Source organism: Ciona intestinalis, unplaced genomic scaffold (assembly GCF_000224145.3).
Source record: "Ciona intestinalis unplaced genomic scaffold, KH HT000062.2, whole genome shotgun sequence".
In the NCBI taxonomy this organism is placed as follows: Eukaryota; Metazoa; Chordata; class Ascidiacea; order Phlebobranchia; family Cionidae; genus Ciona; species Ciona intestinalis.
In genome coordinates, this window is record NW_004190384.2 from 482,919 (window position 1) to 505,697 (window position 22,779).

At 34.6% G+C, this 22,779-nt stretch overlaps 3 protein-coding genes across 5 annotated transcripts in view; all 3 read right to left on the reverse strand.

Moving 5' to 3' along the window:
- Positions 1 to 48: 48 nt before the first annotated feature.
- On the reverse strand, positions 49 to 17,006 carry LOC100180899 (angiotensin-converting enzyme-like). 2 transcript variants are annotated; one of them, XM_026838149.1, is made up of 29 exons: positions 16,891 to 17,006; positions 16,333 to 16,420; positions 16,130 to 16,271; positions 15,563 to 15,647; positions 15,145 to 15,221; positions 14,575 to 14,662; positions 13,494 to 13,637; positions 12,723 to 12,808; positions 11,915 to 12,023; positions 11,418 to 11,515; positions 10,702 to 10,871; positions 10,042 to 10,180; positions 9,450 to 9,679; positions 8,597 to 8,698; positions 8,114 to 8,236; positions 7,747 to 7,928; positions 7,337 to 7,473; positions 6,726 to 6,884; positions 6,080 to 6,179; positions 5,586 to 5,729; positions 5,223 to 5,346; positions 4,786 to 4,951; positions 4,093 to 4,262; positions 3,373 to 3,511; positions 2,659 to 2,847; positions 2,284 to 2,423; positions 1,931 to 2,053; positions 1,133 to 1,320; positions 49 to 571 (listed from the first exon to the last, which is right to left on the reverse strand). In XM_026838149.1, the coding sequence occupies exons 1-29, from the start codon at positions 16,910 to 16,912 to the stop codon at positions 453 to 455; spliced, it is 3,783 nt and encodes a 1,260-aa protein (XP_026693950.1). In that variant the 5' UTR covers positions 16,913 to 17,006; the 3' UTR covers positions 49 to 452. The 2 variants fall into 2 exon arrangements, with proteins under 2 accessions (XP_026693950.1, XP_002123029.2); XM_002122993.5 differs by lacking the exon at positions 16,891 to 17,006 and adding an exon at positions 16,517 to 16,582.
- A 358-nt stretch (positions 17,007 to 17,364) lies between these two features.
- LOC113474971 lies at positions 17,365 to 20,224 on the reverse strand. The gene is made up of 2 exons (XM_026838153.1): positions 19,399 to 20,224; positions 17,365 to 18,527 (listed from the first exon to the last, which is right to left on the reverse strand). Exons 1-2 carry the CDS (start codon positions 19,562 to 19,564, stop codon positions 17,725 to 17,727), a joined length of 969 nt encoding a protein of 322 aa, XP_026693954.1. The 5' UTR covers positions 19,565 to 20,224; the 3' UTR covers positions 17,365 to 17,724.
- A 638-nt stretch (positions 20,225 to 20,862) lies between these two features.
- Positions 20,863 to 22,779, reverse strand: part of LOC101242251 (transmembrane 6 superfamily member 1-like) — a 5,228-nt gene continuing 3,311 nt past the window's right edge. Inside the window, exons 6-8 of one of the 2 annotated variants that reach the window (XR_001975123.2) lie at positions 22,191 to 22,274; positions 21,415 to 21,771; positions 20,863 to 21,063 (exon numbers count right to left, since the gene is read on the reverse strand). Coding sequence is in view for 1 of the 2 variants with exons in the window: in XM_004227002.4 (XP_004227050.3) it covers positions 21,586 to 21,771; positions 22,191 to 22,274 (270 nt within the window). In the remaining variant the exon portion in view is untranslated. Of the gene's footprint in view, positions 21,772 to 22,190; positions 22,275 to 22,779 lie in introns of both variants that reach the window. The other variant, XM_004227002.4, reaches the window with a different exon arrangement.

Consider the following 22,779-nt stretch of genomic DNA (forward strand, 5'->3'; position numbering starts at 1 on the left):
TCGTCTGTCTGATACGTCAGTCTGATTAAATCAGAGCATTTTTATCTAGAATTCGCAGTCACAATTATTTATTGAATATTTACAACATTAGGAAGTCAAATATATTCCGATAATTCACAAGAAACAAAATATGAGATGATTCGAATTAGAAATAAACACATTGCATGATTAAAAAGACGCGCGAATCTGCGATTACATTTCGCATCCCACTTCGAAGGTCTTAAAAATCAAATTTCGACTTTGGCAAGTCTGAAATGAGCGCCTTGAATATTTGAGAAGCATCAGGGGTGTAGATATGATCTTTGGATCAGTATGTGGAATATAAACACAACTGATATTAACCATAGTGCTTAAAGTTACCGCTTCATACAGCACGCAGTGATAATCTATATAGTAGACTGTCGGATAATTAGCTTGAATTAGATTAACCAATCTTTAATTTTGCTGCCGTGTTACTCCAATAATACTCGTGTGATCAAGAAAAACACAAAAGCAATAAACGTGAGAGAGCTTGGCTTGGCTGTGGAGCCCGCATTATCCAGTAAGACCTTCCCGTTCCCACTCAAGGTGTCTGTAACAATGTTTATATTTTCAGACACAATATTACGAAGTAGTAGCTAAGCTGAAGCACCAAGCACTTTTAACAATTGACTTAGCGACACCCGTAATTTTTGGTCATGAAATAATGATGAGGTATTATCGCTACGAACGTGTGTGGGTTTTTATCTGGTAAAGAAACAATATAGGAAAGGTAATAACATTAAAACAACTTAGGCACAACAAGAGACACTATAGTAGGGTGAGGTAATATAGGTGAGGCTTTTATTCTCCTATAAAGTTCCTCTTGGTTGTAAACAAAGAACAATTAAAGAATTGTAAATGTATCCACGCGAGTTTTAAATAGCGTTGTTAAACACACGATCAGGAAATATGAAATATTGTGTGCTAACGTTACCCCATCTTAGTACTAAATATAATATACATAACAAAAATGTTATTTACATCGGTTAAAACGATTGCGAAGATTAAAATAATTAACGAAAACGAAGGGAACTAGCAGCCAACAATGGTCGTAAAAGTTTGGTTTTAAAATATTTCGTGAGAAATTAAGTTTAGTATTTGCTGCACTTACTAGTCGGGGGTTCCCACGAGTAATCTGGCCAACCAACTACGTCGTTATTTTTCTTGTTTTCCTCTTTAAGGAAGTTCAAGAGTGGTGTAAAGTAATTAACAAGCGATGCAGATGTCATTTCCCTGGAGCCAGTGATTTGTTCCAAAGCATCCTCCCATTTTACGCTTGATCCAAGACGCAGCATCGCACTGTGAATGAATGAATGAATTTATTTTGCCCATTCAGTAATGAAATTTGGAAAAGTTTAGAAAAGCGAAGACAGTAACTAACTGTAGCGAGCCATTTTAACGCGTCGTTTTAATAACAACATTTTTTAGTTAATAGGCTTCACCATTACACCTTACAAACAATATAATGTAATAAACCATTTAATTAAACAACATTAAAATGCCAATCAGAAAAAAAGGTGTTTGCAAAGACACGATGCATACTGTGTGACGTCACAAACGCTGGATTACGTTCAAGTTTTAAGCAGAAAGTAAGAATGTTTATTTTATCTTAATAATTCATAACAAGTCTTTGGAATGTAGTTGTCAACGGGCTATAATTACAACTTCCATGACACTGTTTTTAATTTTTACCCAACTGTATTAAACAGACGGTGTAAGCTATACATTTAGTAGGGTGGGGTAAAATGAAACATGTTTTCATTTTTTCTCATCCCATTTAAACAAAGAACATTTACTTGATTATATAATCATAATCTCCCGTCTCAAAAAGAGCGTTGTCATTTGTTAAAAACACGATCAGAAAACATGGGATACTTTGTTCTAATGATATCAATCATAATAAACCAACCCTAATTTATCTCCGGCTGCTTTGGTTCCGTTGAAATCACATTTAAACAGATCCCCAGTGTGGTTGGCTTCCTTACATAGAGACTCATAGAACTGGAACTGCACAACTGTGCTTACAAAGTACCTTGGAAAATATGTACAATGAAAACTTTATTGTGTTTAATTTAAATGAATGATTAAAATTTGTTTATACTCGTGTACCGGGAAATGACAGTGGGGAAAAATCACCAACAAAGTAACATACGTGGCAACTCGTTAGTAAGCACGAGGTGTATGAAACAGAACACCCGTGTTATAATGACTGTCGTTGGGCCGCCAGGTGAGGATAAATAATTTTCATTCAACAAGTTATACCTGATGTATGGGACATTATTAGCGATGTGGAACTTCGCGCCAGGATCAAAATCGGTTTCATCTCTTGATTGAGGAGGAGCAACACCTTGATACTTGACCCTGTAATCCCACCAACCCTGGTTCATGTTTGCTTTGCTTATCTGAATACAAAGGTTATGATTGAATGTCAATTATTGTGTTATGAATAAATGAATGTAAAATTCTTATCCTCGCGTAGCCATAAAACGACAATCGTCATAGCACAGCTGTCCCATACACCTTGTGCCCGCTTGTGAGTTACTACATGTGATTTTTTAAATGACTATTTTGTGGTATTTACTTTTAACAATACATGTTGAGTTTAAAACATTAGTTTAAAATGCTCAAATCACAAACCCTTCCACTAAATACGTCCCATCTCCATTTATCCATAAGGTAACCAAATGGTATGAATGCTAGTTTATCTAACGCGACACTCATTAAATAGTTGATATCGCTTTCCAGATCATCCGTTGGTTCATCAATTAAACCAAGCTTGTACATATGCTCGAGTGTTCCAACAGAAAGTGCCAGAGTATCACCAACCTGTTTTGAAACAAATTTAAATTTGGACTTTAAACGACTACAATAGCAGAGCAGGATAACAATCCACACACATCAATATTGACAGAGTCATTCATGTCACCTTCATCAAAGTTTATGATATGTATATAAACCATTATGTAATAAAACGAAAATAAATATATATTATAACCAATGTTGCATCATATGAACTCAATGCGAATATTAATACACCACAAAACTTCACCAACTTTTAGACTTATTTTATCTCTCTGTTGTAATTAATAACATAATATTACAAACTAATTATAAAAAAAATTCCAAAACAGAAAAAAATGATTATGGTGAATCAATTTAAGTTAAGTCAGGGCTTTCTAAACTGGGAGTCACATGAACTTAAGAGCTTTGTGAAACCAGTTTTACACCAAGTATATGTTTTAATTTTAAATGTAAAAGGTTGGTTAACGTTTCAGGGGGTTTAAAGGGGAGAAAAAAGTTTAGGAAGCCCTGAGATATATAGAGAAATAGTGAATATTTGATTGAACTTACTGCTTCGTGGAAACCAGGATTTGCTCCGTCCCTGAACGTCACGGGCAGATGTTGGTATTGCATGTAATATTGGATGTGTCCTAACTCATGGTGGATTGTTACAAAGTCATTTTGATTAATTTCAGTGCACATTTTGATTCTGTGTAAATAAAAAACATCGTAAACAATAACAACATTTCTATTTATCGTTAAAATAACGGTGAAATAATATTATGCTACTGTGGGGTAAGATGGGATACCTCGATCACCTAAATCCCAAATTGCTCAATCGTGTTTCAAACAATTAACAACGCGCTTTTTAATTCACGGGGCTACAAAGACATAGTTCTGTAAACATTTTTCATTTACTGCCGAATCTGACAGAAAAAGAAAACTGAAAGTCCTGTCTTACCCCACCCTACTGTATTCAGACAATGAAGAGAAGAGATTCAGCAGCAAAACGACAATCACTAAAACACACCATGAATAAAAAGTTGGAAAAGGAGTAAAAGTGTGGCAGTTGCTCCCAATGTAATATTCCACCAACTACGTATCGCACACAACTTGGTTTGCTAAATGTTTTTAGCTCATTGTTTGCCACATTTATATACCAGTGTATTAACTTGACTGTGACAGTAAATTCATTGTTCTTGGTTTCACTATTTTAATAGTGTTTTAAAAAGCAAACACTCACGACAAAACAACCAAAAATAATATTTAATTATATTTTATAAAAAAAACCTGAAATCTTTTCTGTTATAAAAGTCCCAAGCAGAAGCGTGGCACACCACTTCACGACCCTCAGGTTTAGTAAACATTGTTTTGCTCCAAAACTCATCAGGACATTTCATCAACCCCATGTCACCAAAGAAGTCATCGGCAACATGGAACATTTTCTCGGCATTCCAACCCTACGGTGGATGAAACTTATTTATTCTCATGTCACGGGGTAACAATGGTCGTTAAAACACGTCTGTTATGTTTAATACACTTGGTACCAGCTTACCAGTCACCACATATTATTTATCCTTGCTTGGCAGGGCAGTGACAGTCGTTATAACATGAGTGTTCTGTTTCATACACCTCGTGCCAGCTTACGAGTATCTAACTTTGGCTTTTGAGTAATTGACGTGTTTTGTCCAAGAACACATACTCACAAAGATAACGACATCAAACCTTGTAACTTTTAGTTAGACAAAACCACTTATTATGCCTTGGGCCTTGGCACAGTGGTAAGAGTGCCTGCCTCTAACCTAAAGGTTGGTGGTTCAATGCTTGACGCTGCTAGTGCTACTATTGTGATCGTCCAAGTTACATTTATTTTTTCCCAGCATTTTAATTGGCAGTTCATCAATATTGGCGTTTAATTTACTCTAACCAGCATAAAACTACTTCAGTTTGGCAACCATGTAGTTATAAATATCATAAAGTGACCTTTTGTTGCAAACCAGGTGTGGCATCAGGTCGTGATTTACCACTATAAGGCTCCACGAGATTGTATATGTCAAGCCAACTTTGTGCCCACATGTTTCCCAACAAATGTGCAGGAATGGGACCTTTCAAATTGATAACTTCACCACCATAGTAGTTGTACAACTTTCTGTAAGTAAAACAAGTTAGGTTGTGTGTTTGTAAACATGCTGTTGCTGACAGGGGTATGTAATAGAAATGTGAACAGGATCTCAGGGTTTTTGTGATCTTAAGGACCAATGTTTGGCTTGTCACAATGGAAGACATCAACAGGGTTTGTTGTTAAGTGTATTCTTCAAGAACAAATGCACGCAGCATTAAGTTTAAAACTCTTATGGCTTTAACCACTGCGTCACGACAAATATTGTTTAAAAATAAAAACACACAAATAAAATGTTAACCTTCGTGTATAAGCGTGTAACTCCTCATACAGCGGCAACATTTCCTGCCAAACTTTTTCCAACTGTTCTTCAATATCTGGTGTTTCATAATCAGCCCTCCAATATTCACCCATATCATGATAATCTGCATGGATTTAAAAATAAATAAAACTTAACCTGGTGCAGTAGGGCAATGGCGGTCATTACAAGAACCGTCGTTGTCCACCATGCAGGTATAAACAAGATAGGATTTTATTAAAAGTGTTAAAAATATTATTTTAATAATAAAAACGGGAGTTTAATTTAATTATAATAATATTAACAATATAATTTTTTTTTTCATTAAATGACAGTAATGAAATAACTTTAAAATAACTATCTTACTGTTCAACACGGCTGCTTCATTCTCTAGATCTATATATGAAATATAATCATCGCGCATCGTTGATCCACTTGCATCGCGCCATGTTAACCACGCGTCTCGAAGTTCGTTATAATTCCTTGATGTGGCCATGATAGCTGTAAGATCTAAAAACACAATATATAAGGATTCTGCTTATGTGTATTCGGTATCATTTTGCATTTATCTATTTTCTTTTTTATGTAGTGTTTAATATATTTTTTGTAATATATGTGATGGTCATGTAATATATTAACGTGCACACAGAACAAGAGTTGGAACTTTAAGTGAAATTTATTTTGTTTTTTTTTCAATCAAGTTTTAATATTCAGCTTCGTACTAAAACGTACATTCAGTATGAAGAATAGTTTAAACAATATTTTAAGTTAAAAAAATCAATTTACAAAATTTCATATGTAAGATTCTGTCTCTCATCACAAAAAGTTAAAATTATATTCTTAAACAAGAGAATAATTACCAGGATCTAAAGGAATGCATTCTGATTGAGGTCTGTCACCAACCCCACACGCTTTTGCTGTGCTGTATTTCGTTTGCATCTTCGAGTTTACTTCGGTTAACTTGAAGAAAGATAAAATATTATTTCATTTAATTAATGTATGGTAGATACAGCACTTTTTTGCGATATAAAATGGTAAAGCATAAACTTTTTTACAATTTGTAAATATTAAATTTATTTGAAAGTGCAAACAGGTCCCGATTAACGCAGAAATCTGGTCCAATGTTCCTAAATAACTTTTTACGAGAAATCAAAAATAGGAGATGTTAGGTGCAACATTTTGTACGAAGTTAAGAAGGTTCATTTATTAAAGTAATAGATTTATTTACTATATGAAATGATGTGAAGGCATTATTTTATTTATATATTTTAGATGAAATTAAACATTGAGTTTCGAACAAATGGTGTAGAAAGTAATGTTTGTGTTTAAACCAGACTTATAGATTAGATTTCTTATAAGAAACTTTTGTAGTATATGCGCAGTAGCTGGGTGAAACCAGGTTTCTGCTACACCAGTGTTGTATAATAGTGGTTGACTTGCCTCACCAAATGTTTAAACATTTTTTCAATTTTTCTTAAATGACAAATGTAAAAAATTAGAACTCACAGCTTGTAGATCTGCATCAGGTAAAGCACCCGTGCCAACAACGCTAAGTTTTTCAATTAACCTCGTATTTGTTGGATCACTTATATCAAGTGGGTCGTATTGCTTGGCTAATACAGCTTGTTCTGCGTTGAACTGCGCTTGCTCCTGGCTTGCCACACCCTAATTAACACATGTGAATGTAGCGAGAATTACATCTTAAAGTAAAAGTAAACATAGGTGGTAAGTCTTAAGCAGCACTAGGTGTAATGAACAGAACACCCAGGTTATAACAAATGTTATTTTCTCGCAACGCGAAGATAAAGTTATATTCATTTATTCAATAATAAGCAAAAACAATATATATATATGTTTTCTCCACAGTCAGTTTAAGAGGTCTGTGTACAACTCAACTACTTTCGTAAAACATAAAAAAAATTCATTTTAAAATACTTTAATCAACAAGCATTTAAAAACTTAGCAATATTCCAAGTGTTTCGTAACGTGCTAAATAACCTTTTCTGTTTACCGTAATAAGTTTTTTCTATATACTTATTAAGTCAAAACAAACGATTATTTCACAACATACCTGAGGAACATAACATTTACAAATATATTATATATTATATACATACACTTGCTGCTTGTGTTTGATCATTTATATTTGTGTTATATTCCCATTCAGCAGACACTGCTTTAAAATAAACATCTTCAGCAGATGAGTTGTAACTATCCAAGAAACCAACAACAGAATCTTCCAACTTGTAACCCACTATAACAATTACATTAATTAGTTTGATGTAATCATGTTTAGGGGGGTTTGCCACTGTTGTTGTTAATATAGGTGTATATGTCTTTGGGGAATACACTAAATGGGAATTGCCTTAACCCAGTACTGATTGTCAAAGTTTTAAGCCAAAAAAACACATCAAAATAATGAAAATCTGTAAGGTGTATAAAACAGGACACCCGTGTTATACTGACTGTCATAATCCCACCATGTTAGGATAAATAGGTTTCCTTAAATTAAAGTACAAGCACAAACTTGGTCTCCAATCCATGTCCGTCCACCCAGGTGTGTCCCCGTTTTCCAAGTTCTTTTGCTTTAACCAAGCTGTCAATGGACTGAAATATTCTTGAAGTGCGAGGGTGCTCATGTCCGCAGAACCAGTGATCTCGTTCATTGCAAACTGCCATGGTTTGCTGGAGCCAAGTTCCAACATTTTCCTGTTAAAAAAAATGTTTTGACTTTGTACCCCTAACCTCTGGGTTACAGGAAGGCTAATCACTGTGCAATGGCGCAATAAAATTTTAACAACAAAATGCTTTTTACAATAAAAATTTTGTTATACTATCCGTTATATAAAATCTGTATTTTATTAAACACAACCAAATATTAAATAACTATTTACTGTAGTTTTGCTCCAGCTTCTTTTGATTGGTAAAAGTCACACTTATATAAAGGCCCTTGGTGGCCACTTGCATTGCACATGGATTGGTAGAACTGGAACTGAACAACGAAACTCACAAAGTACCTGGTGAAGAATAACAACTGTTGTTTAAATATGCAAAATATTTTTCATTAAAAATAAAACTGATTTCAACTTAAGGTTACCACAGTAAATAAACTTTCATTTAATTGACTAATTCTGGATGTAACTTTTTTAACCTCCCAATACCAGTACTATAACACAGGTGTTCTGCTTCATACACCTCGTGCCAGTTTGCTTTTTAATATATGGTTGACAATTTAGAATCTACAAGGGACCACTGAGTTAAAGCAATTTAGGTTAAGGGCCTTGTCCTTGGACACATATACGCCCACAATGGTAGCAGCGACGAGTCTTGACAAACAGATATTTGCAAGACTTTTCCTTAAGGGTTAAAATGTTTACCTGATGTACGGAGTATTGGCAGGAACGTGATATTTTGCTCCAGGGTCAAAGTCCGTTGTTCCATCTCTTTCAACAGGTGGAGTTATTCCTTGCAAATCTTTTCTGTAACAATATTAATATTTATACAAAATGATGTTAACGTTTGTTTATCTTTTCCAGTGTATGATTGTGTTTTGTGTTGCTATTTAATTTTTTGAAAAAGAAAAAAAGAAAGCAACAAGTTGAACAACATTATGAAAGTTAAATGAAAAAAGCTTGATAATAATGTTACAAAACACGACAATAAATATAAATCGAGCCTGTCAATTCATAAACGCCAAAGCAAACTAATAAATGTTGTAACAACTAAAACATTTTAAAGAAAAAAACAACACATGGTTTACAGTCTTATCAGAGCAATTCAGCGGAAACTGTCCAAATATTTGCACAAACATTATAATAAATGCAATGACTTGGCAGAAATAAATTCTCAGCAGATAAGTAGCAAACAACCTAGCAGGGAAAAGCAGATGTGACTTGTAAGATAAATATGTTTGTTTATGACAACAATGGGTGTGGGCACTGATAATCATATGTTTACTTCCTAATGGAATTAAGGTGAAAACTGATTAGTCGCTTTTGCATTTTAGGCTTTAGCCCTTTGTTTTTAGGCTTACTCAAAGTATGTTACTTGCTACCAGGCATGTTGTACAATTATTTTTTCAGCTCATCTGGTATATAAAACATAACTGATGTTGATCACATATTTACATTTATTCATAAATCGGAAGGGGCACGAGGTGTATGAAACAGAACACCCTTGTTGCCTCACCATCCCGGGGTTAACAGGTTACATTGATTTAACAAAATTTACCTCAACTGATCCCACTTTTCCTGGTATTTAGCTTTCGGGGTATCACCAGAAAAAACACTCCATCGCCATTTGTCAATCATCAAACCAAAAGGTAGAAAAGCAATCTTGTCCATGGCTTGGCTGAGAAGATAATTAATATCGGCTTCATCATCTTCTTCTACTTCATCCAGAAGTCCAATTTTGTTTAAATGTTTGGGCGTGCTCACAGACAAAGCTAGCGTGTCACCAACCTAATACAAAACCATGGGAACCAGATGCATAAAACATGGATTTCTTGTCAATTTCAGTAGAAACATGACAGTCCATACGTTTGATACAAGTTTTATTTCAAACATTTTGGTTTTAAAGTTAAATGTTTTAGTGATGTCAGAAGTTAAAATGAAATGAAACATGTGTCTTGTATATGGGATGTTAGTATTCAAACTAAAAAAAATAACCCCAATAAACCCAAAAACTAGCACAACAAAGTTTAAACCATTTTTTATGTTACAACTATTTGGACAATTTAGAATAATTACAAATTATAAAATAAATTTTTTTAAAAAATTACAAATTATGAAATAAAGAACAAGAATATAAAATACAAACTAACCGCTTCATGAAATCCTGGATTCGCTCCTCCTCTAAATGGTATTGGTTGATCTTTATATTGTTGATAATATTGAATATGACCCATCTCATGGTGTATGGTTATAAGGTCTTCCATGTTCACCACAGTACACATCTTTATTCTGATATAAACGAATAAACGTAACTTAACGGTCGTTATAACATGTGTGTTTTGATTTCATACACTTCATGTCTACTTAGTTATCGTGTATTTAACTTTTTGGATAATTATTTTTAGTTGTATGGCTGGCAATTTAGATAACCCATTGGTGAGCACTGGGTTGAAGCAATTCTCTTGCCAATGGTAGCAGCGACAAGTCTTGAACCGATAACTGGTTAGAGACGCGTGCGCTAACCACTGCGCTACGGCACCAGATGTTCATTTATGAAATATGTAAATTGTTATCTTTATACAGTACTGTGGGGTAAAATGGTATCTATATTTCTGTTAATATTCTTTGTTTACTGCCAAATGGGACGGGAAACAGAATGACAAGATACACTGCCCTACCCTAAAAACTTTATGATCAAGTTAGAAATAGTAAACAAAATCGAACTTTAATATTTTAAAAATCTGAACTCCCAAATATTAATTTATCTAAAATATTAAAACTTTTTTCCTGAAATGTGAGAGAAAAATCACCTGAAATCAACTTTATTGTAAAAGTCCCAAGCAGATGCGTGACAGACTACATCTCGGTCAGTGGGTTTTACAAACATTGTGTTTGCCCAAAATTCATCGGTCATTTTATCCAATCCCAATGAAACAAAAAACTCTTCCGATGTTTTAAACATTTTCATTGCGTCGTATCCCTGATATGCAACAAGTATTTTAAACAACTTAAACCGAATGAATGTAACTTATTTATCCTCGCATGAAGGGGCAACGACAGTCATTATAACACGAGTGTTCTGTTTCATACACCTCGTTCTTGCCTGAAAGTTCATGTATGTAACTTTCTAAGTAATAAATATTTTGTATAAGACAAATAATTTGAAAAATCCACTGATGGATTTGCAATGACAGTGTCTTGTATTAGTTTTGTATTAGTACAACTTGTAGTTTCTACCCTAGTATAGCTACATATCTACAGCATACACAGATAACAACACTGCAGTGACAACCTTATATTGAGTATGCAGTAACAGCCAATACCGTATAATATCTACAAGCATCAAACAGAAAATTATAACGTCTGTTATACAGCCCTATAAGGAGAACTTAGTTGTATTTGTGATAACTAATCAGCAGGTGCGAGGTGTATGAAACAGACAACTGGTGGTTCGAATTTCTTTGCCCAATCAAAAAATTTGCCTATTACCTTCCTAAAAACATTCCCTCTTTTTTTGGAAACTCACCTGGCTCTGCATGGCAGGTGTTGCATCAACTCCTGTTTTACCCGAATAAGGTTCAACAAGATCATATATATTCCCCCATTGTTGTGCCCACATGTTACCTAGATTATAAAAAAACAGCGGTTAAAGATATAACTGGCACTGTGATGCACGCCTGAATCTTGCGGGGTTTATGGGTTCAAGGCTCGTCACTGCTACCGTTAAGGCGTATTTGTCCTTTGGCAACTTAACTGTAAGTGCTCCAGTGTGGTCTTTTATGGATTGTCTAAATTATCAGCCATACATAGTGCTGTACAACATATACCATTGCGGATTTAAATCGGTTTTATATCTTGGAACGACACCAGCCATGCATTACAAAACAATCTCTTGCAAAGTTACAGACGTGGTATATAAAACAGAATATCCATGTTATAATGCCTGTCGTTGCCCGCTAACCGCTACGCAAGGATGAATAAGTTGGATACTTTCGCATAAAAGTAAATTAACAATATATTTACCAAGTAAATGCGCAGGTATTGGAGCTTTAAGGTTGATATAGTTTGATCCATACTTTTCATACAGTTTCCTTCTAACGTAAGCGTGAAGCTCCGTGTACAGCGGTTGTAGCTAAAAAAACAAACAGTCCGTAAAACCAGAGATTGTATTCTGTTATTCTTGTTGCGCCGCCTTCAACTCCCCTAGTCATGTGCATTAGTTATTACAACTTAGTCGGCCTACTAACTAAATTTTGGTCCACCTAAAAAGCAAAACCTAAATTGTGCTGTTACTAGTTTATTCGGTAGAAGAAAAATCATGCTGTCTCTTAAAACAAAATGTTACATCAAATATATTACAAAAGGGTATTACCCGAACAGTGTTTCACCCAAACAGTTTTTTCTCTTTCTTGGTGAAATAGGATTTCAGAAGCGCATTGTGTTTAAATGTATACAACAAAAAAGTTAACAAACAAAAATGATTATTATCATGCAAAAGCTTGGCCTCGTGGCTCAGTGGTAAACACGCCTGTTCTTGCACCGAGTTATGTTCTACCGAGCTTCGGTTACGAAGCTTAATGTCGCTACTATTGTTGGAGTATGTGTCCTTGGGCAAGACACTAAATGACAATTACTTTAATCCAGTGGTTCCTTTTAGGTTTTCCTAACTGTCGGTAGTGCATTTCAAAATGTACTTCATAAATAATCGCTTCCAAAATTACATACTCCGTAGGCTAAATGGGCACGAGGTGTATGAAACAAAACATCCGTGGTATAACGGATGCCGTTGCCTGCCACGCAAGTATTATTAAGTTACATTCATTATACTAACCTCGGCCCACAGCGCATCCACGGTTGCTTCTAACTGACCATTCATTTCATACCAAGATCTCCAGTATTCTCCCGTGTCAGCGAATCCTAAACACATTTGAAACCTCAATGCTCATTGTTTCATCATGCATAAAACTAACCACAACAGTTTCAATAGAAACATAGCGACCCATGTGTATGATAATATATTTATTTGAAACGTTTTGGTTTAAAAAATGATTTGGGACATCACTGAAGATAAAAAGTTACATCTGAATGAATGAATGAATGAATGAATGAATGAATGAATGAATGAATGAATGAATGAATGAATGAATGAATGAATGAATGAATGAATGAATGTAACTTACTTTATCCTCGCGTGGCCGGAAAACGACAGTCGTTATCTCACGGGTTCATACACCTCGTGCCAGCTTACGAGTTACCATGTATGTTACTTTGTGGGTGATTATTTTTTGGGGATTTTTTTTTATTCATTTTTATATATTGCTGTTAATTTGGACAACCCATTAGTGACCACTGGGTTGGAGCAAATGCCGTTAAGTGTCTTGCCCAAGGACACATACGCCCACAATGGTAGCAGCGACGAGCCTTGAACCCATTACCTCTGCGCTACAGGCGCCACGGCGCCGGTGAATCTGTCTTATAACTCGTAAGCACGAGGTGTATGAAACGGAACACTCACCACGCGAGAAGAAAATCTTTAACTTTACATTCAGTTATATAATATGAGAATAATAAAACAATCTGTTGCATAGTTATTATTCATTACCATCTGCGACACTTGCTTTATTAGACAACGTTACGAAACTTTCATAGTCGTCTCTGATTGGTCGACCAGCAGCTTCGTACCATCCTTTCCACGCGTATTTCAACTCATTGTAATCACGTGATGTAGCCATCAATGCAGTCAAATCTTTAAAAATACATTGTGCTCGTTTTGTTATATACTCCAGCTAGTTTTAGAGCTACAGTTCAATACTTTATCGTGTAGTTCAAAACGGTAGTTTATTTAGATTAAAGTAAGGTCGGGTAAGATGAGGCATCTCTTGTTTTGGCCTATTTAGTAGTAAACAGAGGATAAGAGTGAACATGAACTTGTAATAAATTTGTTTATTACTGCGTGGGGGTTCAATGTTTAATGCCAACAATGGCGGGTTCATGTAAGAGCTGAAGCTATATAGATTAATGCATGGCAGGTTTATGTAACGGCATTTATGTAAGAGCAAGGCATTTATCGGGAAACTGAGGTCCAAATTTATAATTGTTAAAAGGTACAAATATTCCCCTAGTGTGTTCAATCTATAATTTCAGTTTTTTTTTCTATTTAAGTCGGCAGGCTTTTATAATAATCTTGTTTGCACCGCGTCTATGAGTATCAAACGATGGCCTGAAAGCCTTTGTTGCATTTTGGCAAGTAATGTTTATAAACTTAATTTGTGTAAATCAAACAACAGAAATTTAAACATGCCTGTTATGTTATAACAGTATACTTTTTTTGCACTCGTAAAATTATATTTATCAAAATCTTAATTCGTATTTATGATATCAATAAAAGATTTATTCACCTATAAAGTTACATACGTGGCAACTGTTTATAATGAGCTTCGAGATGTAAGTGTGTGAGTGTTTGGGAGTTTTTATAGAAAACGCCAGAATACTAATGTACGTGTATATTGCATATAAAGGTGGGGAAGATGAGACACATTTTAATATATTTTTTCCTCCAATTTTGTAGTAAACAAAGAACATTCAAAGAATTATAAAAACCTTAAGTAAAACGTTATTTTTGCGAAATCGAAAGCAGCACTGGTGTATATTACTAGTTATATAATAATATTACATAATCATACCTGGATCTAAGTTTAGAACACGTCCGTCGGGCATTGTAACTGTTGCTGTGCTGTAAGTTGCTTCCATACCTCCAGTTAAATCATTGTACTGTAGAATAATAAGATTAAAACAAACAATATTCTGTATAGTTACGTAGATATATGACAGGTTTTTTTGCCAACAAATTGTTTCGGATGTAAAACAAATTTACTGGCAAAGCATTTATATTTAAATTATTCCAATTAATGCAATATGTTTCTTTTGCAATATATTGTTTGATGGACGTATGGCAGTGGTTAGCACGACCCCAAGTTTACGGGTTCGGGGCTCGATAACGCTACCATTGTTTGTCCTTAAGCAAGACACGTAACGGCAATTGCTCCAACATAGTAGCTTTCATTGGGTTTCCTAAATTGTCAATATGAGATAAAAATTATGGACAAATTAAGTAAAATAAACACAAAGTTAAATACGTTGTAACTTAAGCGGGCGCGGGGTGTATAAAACAGAACACCCGTGTTATAACGACTCCCGTTGCCCCGTCATACAATGATAAACAAGTTTCATCCAATACAGTATGATGAACACACCTGGTTTAAGTCAGCCTCGTTTAAATTTGCCGTCCCAAGAATTTTGATGCTGTCTATCTGTCGCCGTTCACTTTCCTCTGAAAAACAAAATTCAAATTTTATTCGCGCACCAAGTTGTTTGTTCATAATATTTAATTACTTTGTTTACTTTGTATTCTATTTAATTTTTTTCTTTGATTAAGGTAAGTTAATGAAATATGATCCTTGTTATTGTATTTAAAGTAATGAATGGAAAAAGTTATGTTATTTTAATATAACAGAGAATATAAACTAAAAACTACTTTTTTTAAGCTTCTGCCAGAAATAAATGTTTTCTTTTGATATAAAATACAATTTATGAATTAAAGTGATGCACAATTTATTATTAAATGACACAAATTATTTAAATATTTTAAACTTGTAATATTTTTTGGTATACCCAATTTTGAAGTGTCTGGAAATTCTGCTTTTGCTTGTTCGCCGTACATTTTGGTGAATGCGGCAGATTTAACGTTTTCGGCATTCTGTAAATAAACCATATTTGCACAAATATATTTTAAAATGGTGCGCTTTATAAACGTCTTACGTTGTCTCGCGCATTAAAAAATATTTGACTTTCATATAGCCTACCATATTCGTTTAAAAAAAATATTCGTAGATGTTTAGAAAGGTCAGTTACAATACTACTGCCGTGTCTTATATTTATTGAGCTGGGGTAAGATGGGATATGTTTCCATTCTCTTTTATTGTCCCTTTTGGTGGTAAACAAAGAAAATTTAAGGAACTATACAGTCGTCTGCCTATATACGACTCTAAAAGAGCGTATTAATTATTAAGATCATCACGATTAGAAAATAGTGGATTTAGTTTTTAACAGTATCCCATCTTACCTCGCAGTATTATATAATAAAATATATAATACTATATGTATATATATATATATATAGTATAACTTATACGTATATACAATATAGCCAAACTTATATTATATTCAATAAAACGTTACCATGGCATTCAAGTTTTCCTCCGAAATACCCGTTTGGTAATTCCACGCTGCAAGGCTTGAATTGTAATAAACCTCAGCAGCGTCTGTGGAATAATTAGCAGTGAATGCCACAGCTTCACTCTGTAAATCCGCCCTTGCTGACCTGAAATAATTACATTTTATTTAGTCACATAAACCACGGCATTTAAATACAATGCATTTACCCTGATAACAAGATTAGCAGAGACAAATGACCGACCAGGTACCGAAACATATTTCCCTGGAACTTCCTAATTCGTATTCGGTAAATTTCTATAAAGTAAAAAAATACATAATAAAATATTAGTTTGGATAAACTTTGTAATTGCATACAATTGGCTGACAAAATAAAATAAAATGCAAAGTTACTTTCACGTGAACGGAGGTCGTCTACAGCAGCCAACGTTCTCACGACACTAATAAAGTGACTTGTTTATCTGGTGCTCCACCAAATTACACATTAACCAGCAAGTACCTGTTAGATAAACGCAGTGGAAAACTCAACAAAAAGAAGTATGTGGTGAAACACCTACTTGCATTGCAGTTCATGGTAAACATGTCAGAACTCCTGCTATAGCGAGACAGTATTTATAGGTGTGCGAATCTATTACGTGAGTCGTACACAGGTCGCTTCGTTACATTAAGTAATTGTTAATTTCGCAAAACTAAAACCATTACCTATAGTCCTATACATTTGCCCCACTAATGGATAATCTAATTACAAACCACTAAAAATTACAAACCGATGTTGAATAATACCAGCATGTCGTTGTGCGGTGTTCGCGTCGAGTCTCTACTATTCCCACAGCATCATACATGCAGCATGCGATACTAAAATAGTTATAAACATAACCGCAAATACAAATCGGAAAGGGCTTGAAAAACGTACATCGGTTTATCGTATTAGCATAAGCTACGGACTAATAATCTGTGGGGTAAGATGGGATAATGTTAGCACATATTTTTTCTAATCGTATTTTTATCAACTGTCTTATACAGTCACAGGTTACGGTTATACATTTCTGTGAAGATTTTTTGTTTACAACCAAATGGGACGATAACACAGAATAAAAACATCGTTTAACATTATCTTTAAAATGAGATTACTTCCACAGAGCGAAGCAAAAAAGTTTAATTTAATTAAAGGGTTTTAAAATAATCGCATTATCTTTCGAAGATAATTTGTTTAACTTGTTGATCGCATTGAATGAAAACAATTTTATAATACGATGTATTTATTATTATTAAATGAACACCGAACTTTCGTTAATATATTATCAGTAATCTATTGACACATGCGGTTATAATGCAGAACATAATGTAATGCTATTATTAACAACTATGACGTCACAATATTTCGCCTGTCTGCAACACACGTGATGAAATATTTGTTGTCGTTGTAAAGTTAAACAAATGGACTCAAATTACTGTTCAACTAAACAATAATTTGGAATAAGTTTTTGCCCCTTTTTTGTTTGCATATTTTAATTTATTTCCACAGTTTCGATATTACGTTAATAACATTTGGAGATAAATGTGACGTTCAATTGAAAACATTCAACCACAGAGGTGAGAGTTTAGGCGATTGTTTGTCTATGTTTAGATTTAGATAATGGACTTTGGACACTTGCTTCTGTAGAAATTACCCATGTTGCATTGCGGCGACTAGCAATAATACTGAATGGATTCAATCTTTGCTTCCAATCCTGAAACAAGTACACTAGCGCCACTAAATGGAAAACCAAATTACTTCCAAGCACAATATTGGTGACGTACACTGTAGGTGACTTGTATATTGCTATGAAAGTGTAACCAACGATGTTAGCTGCGATACACATCATTAATACTGCCACCAATCTTTTAATCAAAGGCAGAACGGATTTTGAATGAATGCCATGTCTCCCCATTCGTTTGCGATGCACGTAGAGTGGATATATAAAGTAGAACAGCAGGCAGCCTTGGCACAAAGTTGTGGTTACAATTAGTGCTATCCACTTTGCAACAGAACGGGAAGATTTTGTAGATTTTACGCAACCCAGTGCTGTTGTACGATAAGGTGAAGCAGTAAGAAAAATTGACGTGTCTATCACAGTCATTGCAACAAGCAAAGCGAATGTGACTTGACTGAAGAAGCGAAGTGATTTTCCCAAGTTTTCCCCGGTCGCTGGTTTAAGGTAAAACGCCTTTAGCATTCGTAGCCACAGAACCGAATAAATGCACATTAGAGAAAAGCCGAAGCAGACTACTTTTGTTTTCTCGTATATTGTACAATAAGGTTCATGCTGGCGTGTAATAAGTGGTAGCTCAAGAACAACGTAAAGCAGAATTGCAACCGCAGCCGACACAATGACTAAATCAATCCATTTTCTTTTAAAAATATCTGAAACAGAAATAATTAATTAATTATTGGTAAAAACTCGTCGCTATTAGTTTTACTGGCGCCGTTGCAACGGCGTGGCGCGGTTGTAAGTGTATATGCCTGCAACGAGATACAATGCTCGTTGCTCCTACCAATGTTAGATTATGTGCACTTAAAAGTCAAGACCAACGAAGACAATTTACCGCATTCTTAATAAATAATTATTGTGTTTGGCCTAAGGATGTCCTACACAAAAATGAATCAGTATGAGGTGAATTTCGTAATATTTATAAAGCACATTGATGATGTGCGCAAATGCATTCATGATAGCATAAATTGTTGTTTTTTAATTACAGAATACAAAGTATGCAGCAAGCAAATTTAGCAGACAAAAAGCAACGTTTCATATTTTCCGTGTGTTGTGTAATCATGTCCGCCCTTTAACACAATAACAATGGGTTCGATGATTCATAGAATCGCACAACAGGTTGCATATTTTCAACTTCTCTTGATTTGCACAATTTGTCTTTATAGCAATGACAGTCTTAACTCAGTGGTCACTAATGAGTTGCTTAAATTATCAGCCATACATAAAAACAATCATCCACAAAGTTATATACGTGGTATCTCGTAAGCTAGCACGAGGTGTAGGAACCAGAACACCAGTGTTATAATATCTGTCGTTGCCAATCACACTGGTTTAATGCAACTTTCTTTTATTCAAATATTAACAACATTCTTTCGTAGACATGAACAAAGAATAATTTATAAACGTCGGTTTTATTTCATCGAAAACATCGATCAATACACCCTGTGCCTGCTTACGAGTTACCACGTATGTTACTCTGTGGTTGATAAGTGGATATTATTGATTTAATTGAAAACACTTTACCTGTGCATCGTTTTGCTTGCTTTATCAAATGCACCATCATCGCAATTATCAAATACAGGACCCCCACACTTGAGAGCGAAGAAAATATAAGTGACGTCATCCACTGTACTTTGACGTCATTCCACGTTAAAGTTTCGTTGTAACTTGAGTTTGACATATTGTTCATGAAAAAAACCGGCTTAAGTACTGTGGGGCATGATGGGATAGAGTTAGCACCTAAAAGCTATATTTTCTAATCTTGACTTTATCGATTAACAACGCTCTTTTGGTCGTGAGAATACGGTTTTTAATACTTGTTCTTAGTTTACTACCGAATGGAACGATAAAAAGTCAAGAAAATATGTCCCATTTTACCTCGCACCACTGTTCATAGTAAACCGACCTATATTTAAAGGAATTGTTGTCATTCCTCATCACCTCATTCTTCTTCTTCTATTTAATCAAAGAAAATCATAAAGTTTGACAAAACATTGGCAATTATATGAGGTGGGGCAAGATGGGTTGTGAGGTGGGGCAAGATGGAATATGTGTTCACTAACTTTTATCGTCGACTTTTATCGTCCTATTTGGTAGTAAGCAAATAAATTTAGTAATTATTTAAAAATCTTCACGACTGTAAAATAGGGTTGTTAATTGAAACACAAAACATGATAAGAAAATGTGGGGTAACTGTACTAGTAGTACTCCATACACTGACAGTTTAAATCTAAAACAAAGTATAAAAACTGCTATGAATTGTAAATTTATAAAAATTTCCTTGACACGCACACCAGGCACAAACTACATCTCAATAATCTGATGACTCATGTCTGCATACCTTGGTTTATATATCACAGAAAGAAGGTAACACACATTGTCATGAATCATTCTACCTGGCATGACCTGGTGTTCGGTAAAGGTAAATTCCTAAGCAGGTCATGCACTTCAAATGAATAAAAGTATAGTTAACCATAGAATACTTCAGTATACTTTAACCTCGCATGGCGAGGCAACGACAGTCGTTATCACGTGGATAGGTTGTCTAAACAGTAACCAATAAATAACGGGTTCAATGCTCGTCGCTGCTACCATTGTGGGTGTATGTATCCCAGGGCAAGATACTTAACGACATTTACTCCAACCCAGTGGTCAGTATTGGTTTGTCTAAATTTGCAAACACGCAAAATGAATCACCTACAAAGTTACATACGTGGTGTTTGTAAGCGGGCACGAGGTGTAAAAACAGACCACCTTGTTATAACGACTGTTACTTGTTGCCCTGCCATCGCCAATAAGAATAAGTTCCATTTATTCTTACAACAAAGTGTTTAACTCCTAATTGATTTTAACCAGTTTCAACGAGACAGAGTCAAACACAAAACTCGCAACTAATAAAACTAGTCTTTATATCACGGATGTTCTGTTGACATCTTTAAAAAGTTTAGTTTTTATCACTCGATCAGATAACGACAAAAAAACATGAACACTTTTTTTTATAGATTTATTATTTTCTTGATTAGTACAAACCTAAAAGTGAGTTGAATATATAAGGTAGTGATTTGTGAATATGAGTTTTAAACAGAATATGAAGAGTTATAATATCTATGATAGCTATAACCAACACAGTAAAACACAATAGTGGTTCAAACTCTCTATAAACAAGAACTTCTATATAGTAGGGTGGGGTAAGACGGGACATGATCTGATTTCCTTGTCCCATTTGATAGTAAATAAAGAATACTTATTGAACTATATATTCGTACGCAAACAACTCCCATAGGGCAAACACCGCTAGTAATTGATTAAAACACAATCAGTATATTTGGATATTGTGCACTAAATGTGTGGCGTCTTACCTTATATAACTTCAGTGTTAAATAATTCTTATATGTACATCGCATGAGGTATCTAACTTATTTTCACTTTAACCTATGACAGAGTCTTGTCGAATGGCAGACCAAAAACAAACGACTTTTAGATCTACAGTACTGTGGGGTAAGATGGGAAACCTTTTTTACGTAAATCCCATATTTTCGGATTGCATATTTAACAATTAACAACGCTTTTTTTAAGTTAGGATATAAGACTATATAATACTCTTAATATTATTTGTTTACTACCAAATGAGATGATCAAAGAGAAAGAAAACGTGTCTCATCTTACCCCACCCTACTATGCCAGATTCGCCGAAAAAATAAATTTCCAAACTTATTCTTGTTTGTGATCGGGCGATTTAAAATAGCTTTGTTCTTTAAAACATCTGATCACCACAGAAACAGCAACGATGGGAATAAACAAGTTGCCAAGGACAACCAACCACTGTGCGCCTGGTGGAATGTGATACTTGGGCAAAACTCCTTCACAGAACTGAGGTATGAGGTGTATGAAGGTTCCCTACCAACAAGGATTAAAGAACAAGAAATAATATAATTTTCTTGTGTCTTGGTAAAATGGTTAACGCGCCTGCCTCTTTAGCAACAAGGTTATTGGTGTAAGGCTTGACGCTGCTATCAATTAAGCGTTTGCGTCCCTGCACAAGATCCTTAACGGCAATTACTCTAACAAAGCAGCGCTAACAGGCTGTGTAAATTGTCAGACACATATTTAAAAAAATTAGAAACCGGTAAAGTTCTGTATGTAGTAACTCATAATGCAAAGGCGAGCATGAGGTGTATGAAACAAAACACCCATCTTGTAATGACTTTATTTTTTCTACATAAGTTACACTATTTTATCCATTCTAACGATTAAAACCTAATATAAAATTGCAACACATTATGTTTCTCTACACACGAGTATGCTGAAGTTCTTACATGAATAGTGATTGCAGCATAGATTATACTCAGATCAAGAACCCAACTTGATCCAGGATTAAATAAACCAAAAACAATTGATATCTGAAATAACATGTTGATAGTTACAAGAATATGGTTTTTATTCAACATGGTTGTACCGACTCTGACACAGAAGTAACAGATTTGTTGCTACCATTGTTGGCTCATAATTGCGACAAACCAGTGGTCAGTAATTGTTTTTCTAAACTGTTAGCTAAACATACACGGCAACTTGTGAGCTAGCACAAAGAGTGTGAAACAAAACACACGTGTTATAACAACTGTTATTGCCTGGCCACACGATGGTATAACAAGTTACATTCAAGTGTTTGCCTTAGCCAATAATTTTAAACCCATGTTTTGCAACTCAAATTATGTGAGCTATTAGATTTAACATAGGCTTACTTGCTGTTTAGTTCGGTAACCGTTTAATTATCCTAAAAGCTGTGTGTAATATGGTTTAATATACGGCCAGCTAAGTCTTTCATTATTATTTGAAGCTAAAGTCTGTTGAACTACAAAAATGAGCGAGTATTGGTCTAAATCTGAGCATTTACTTTAATCATGG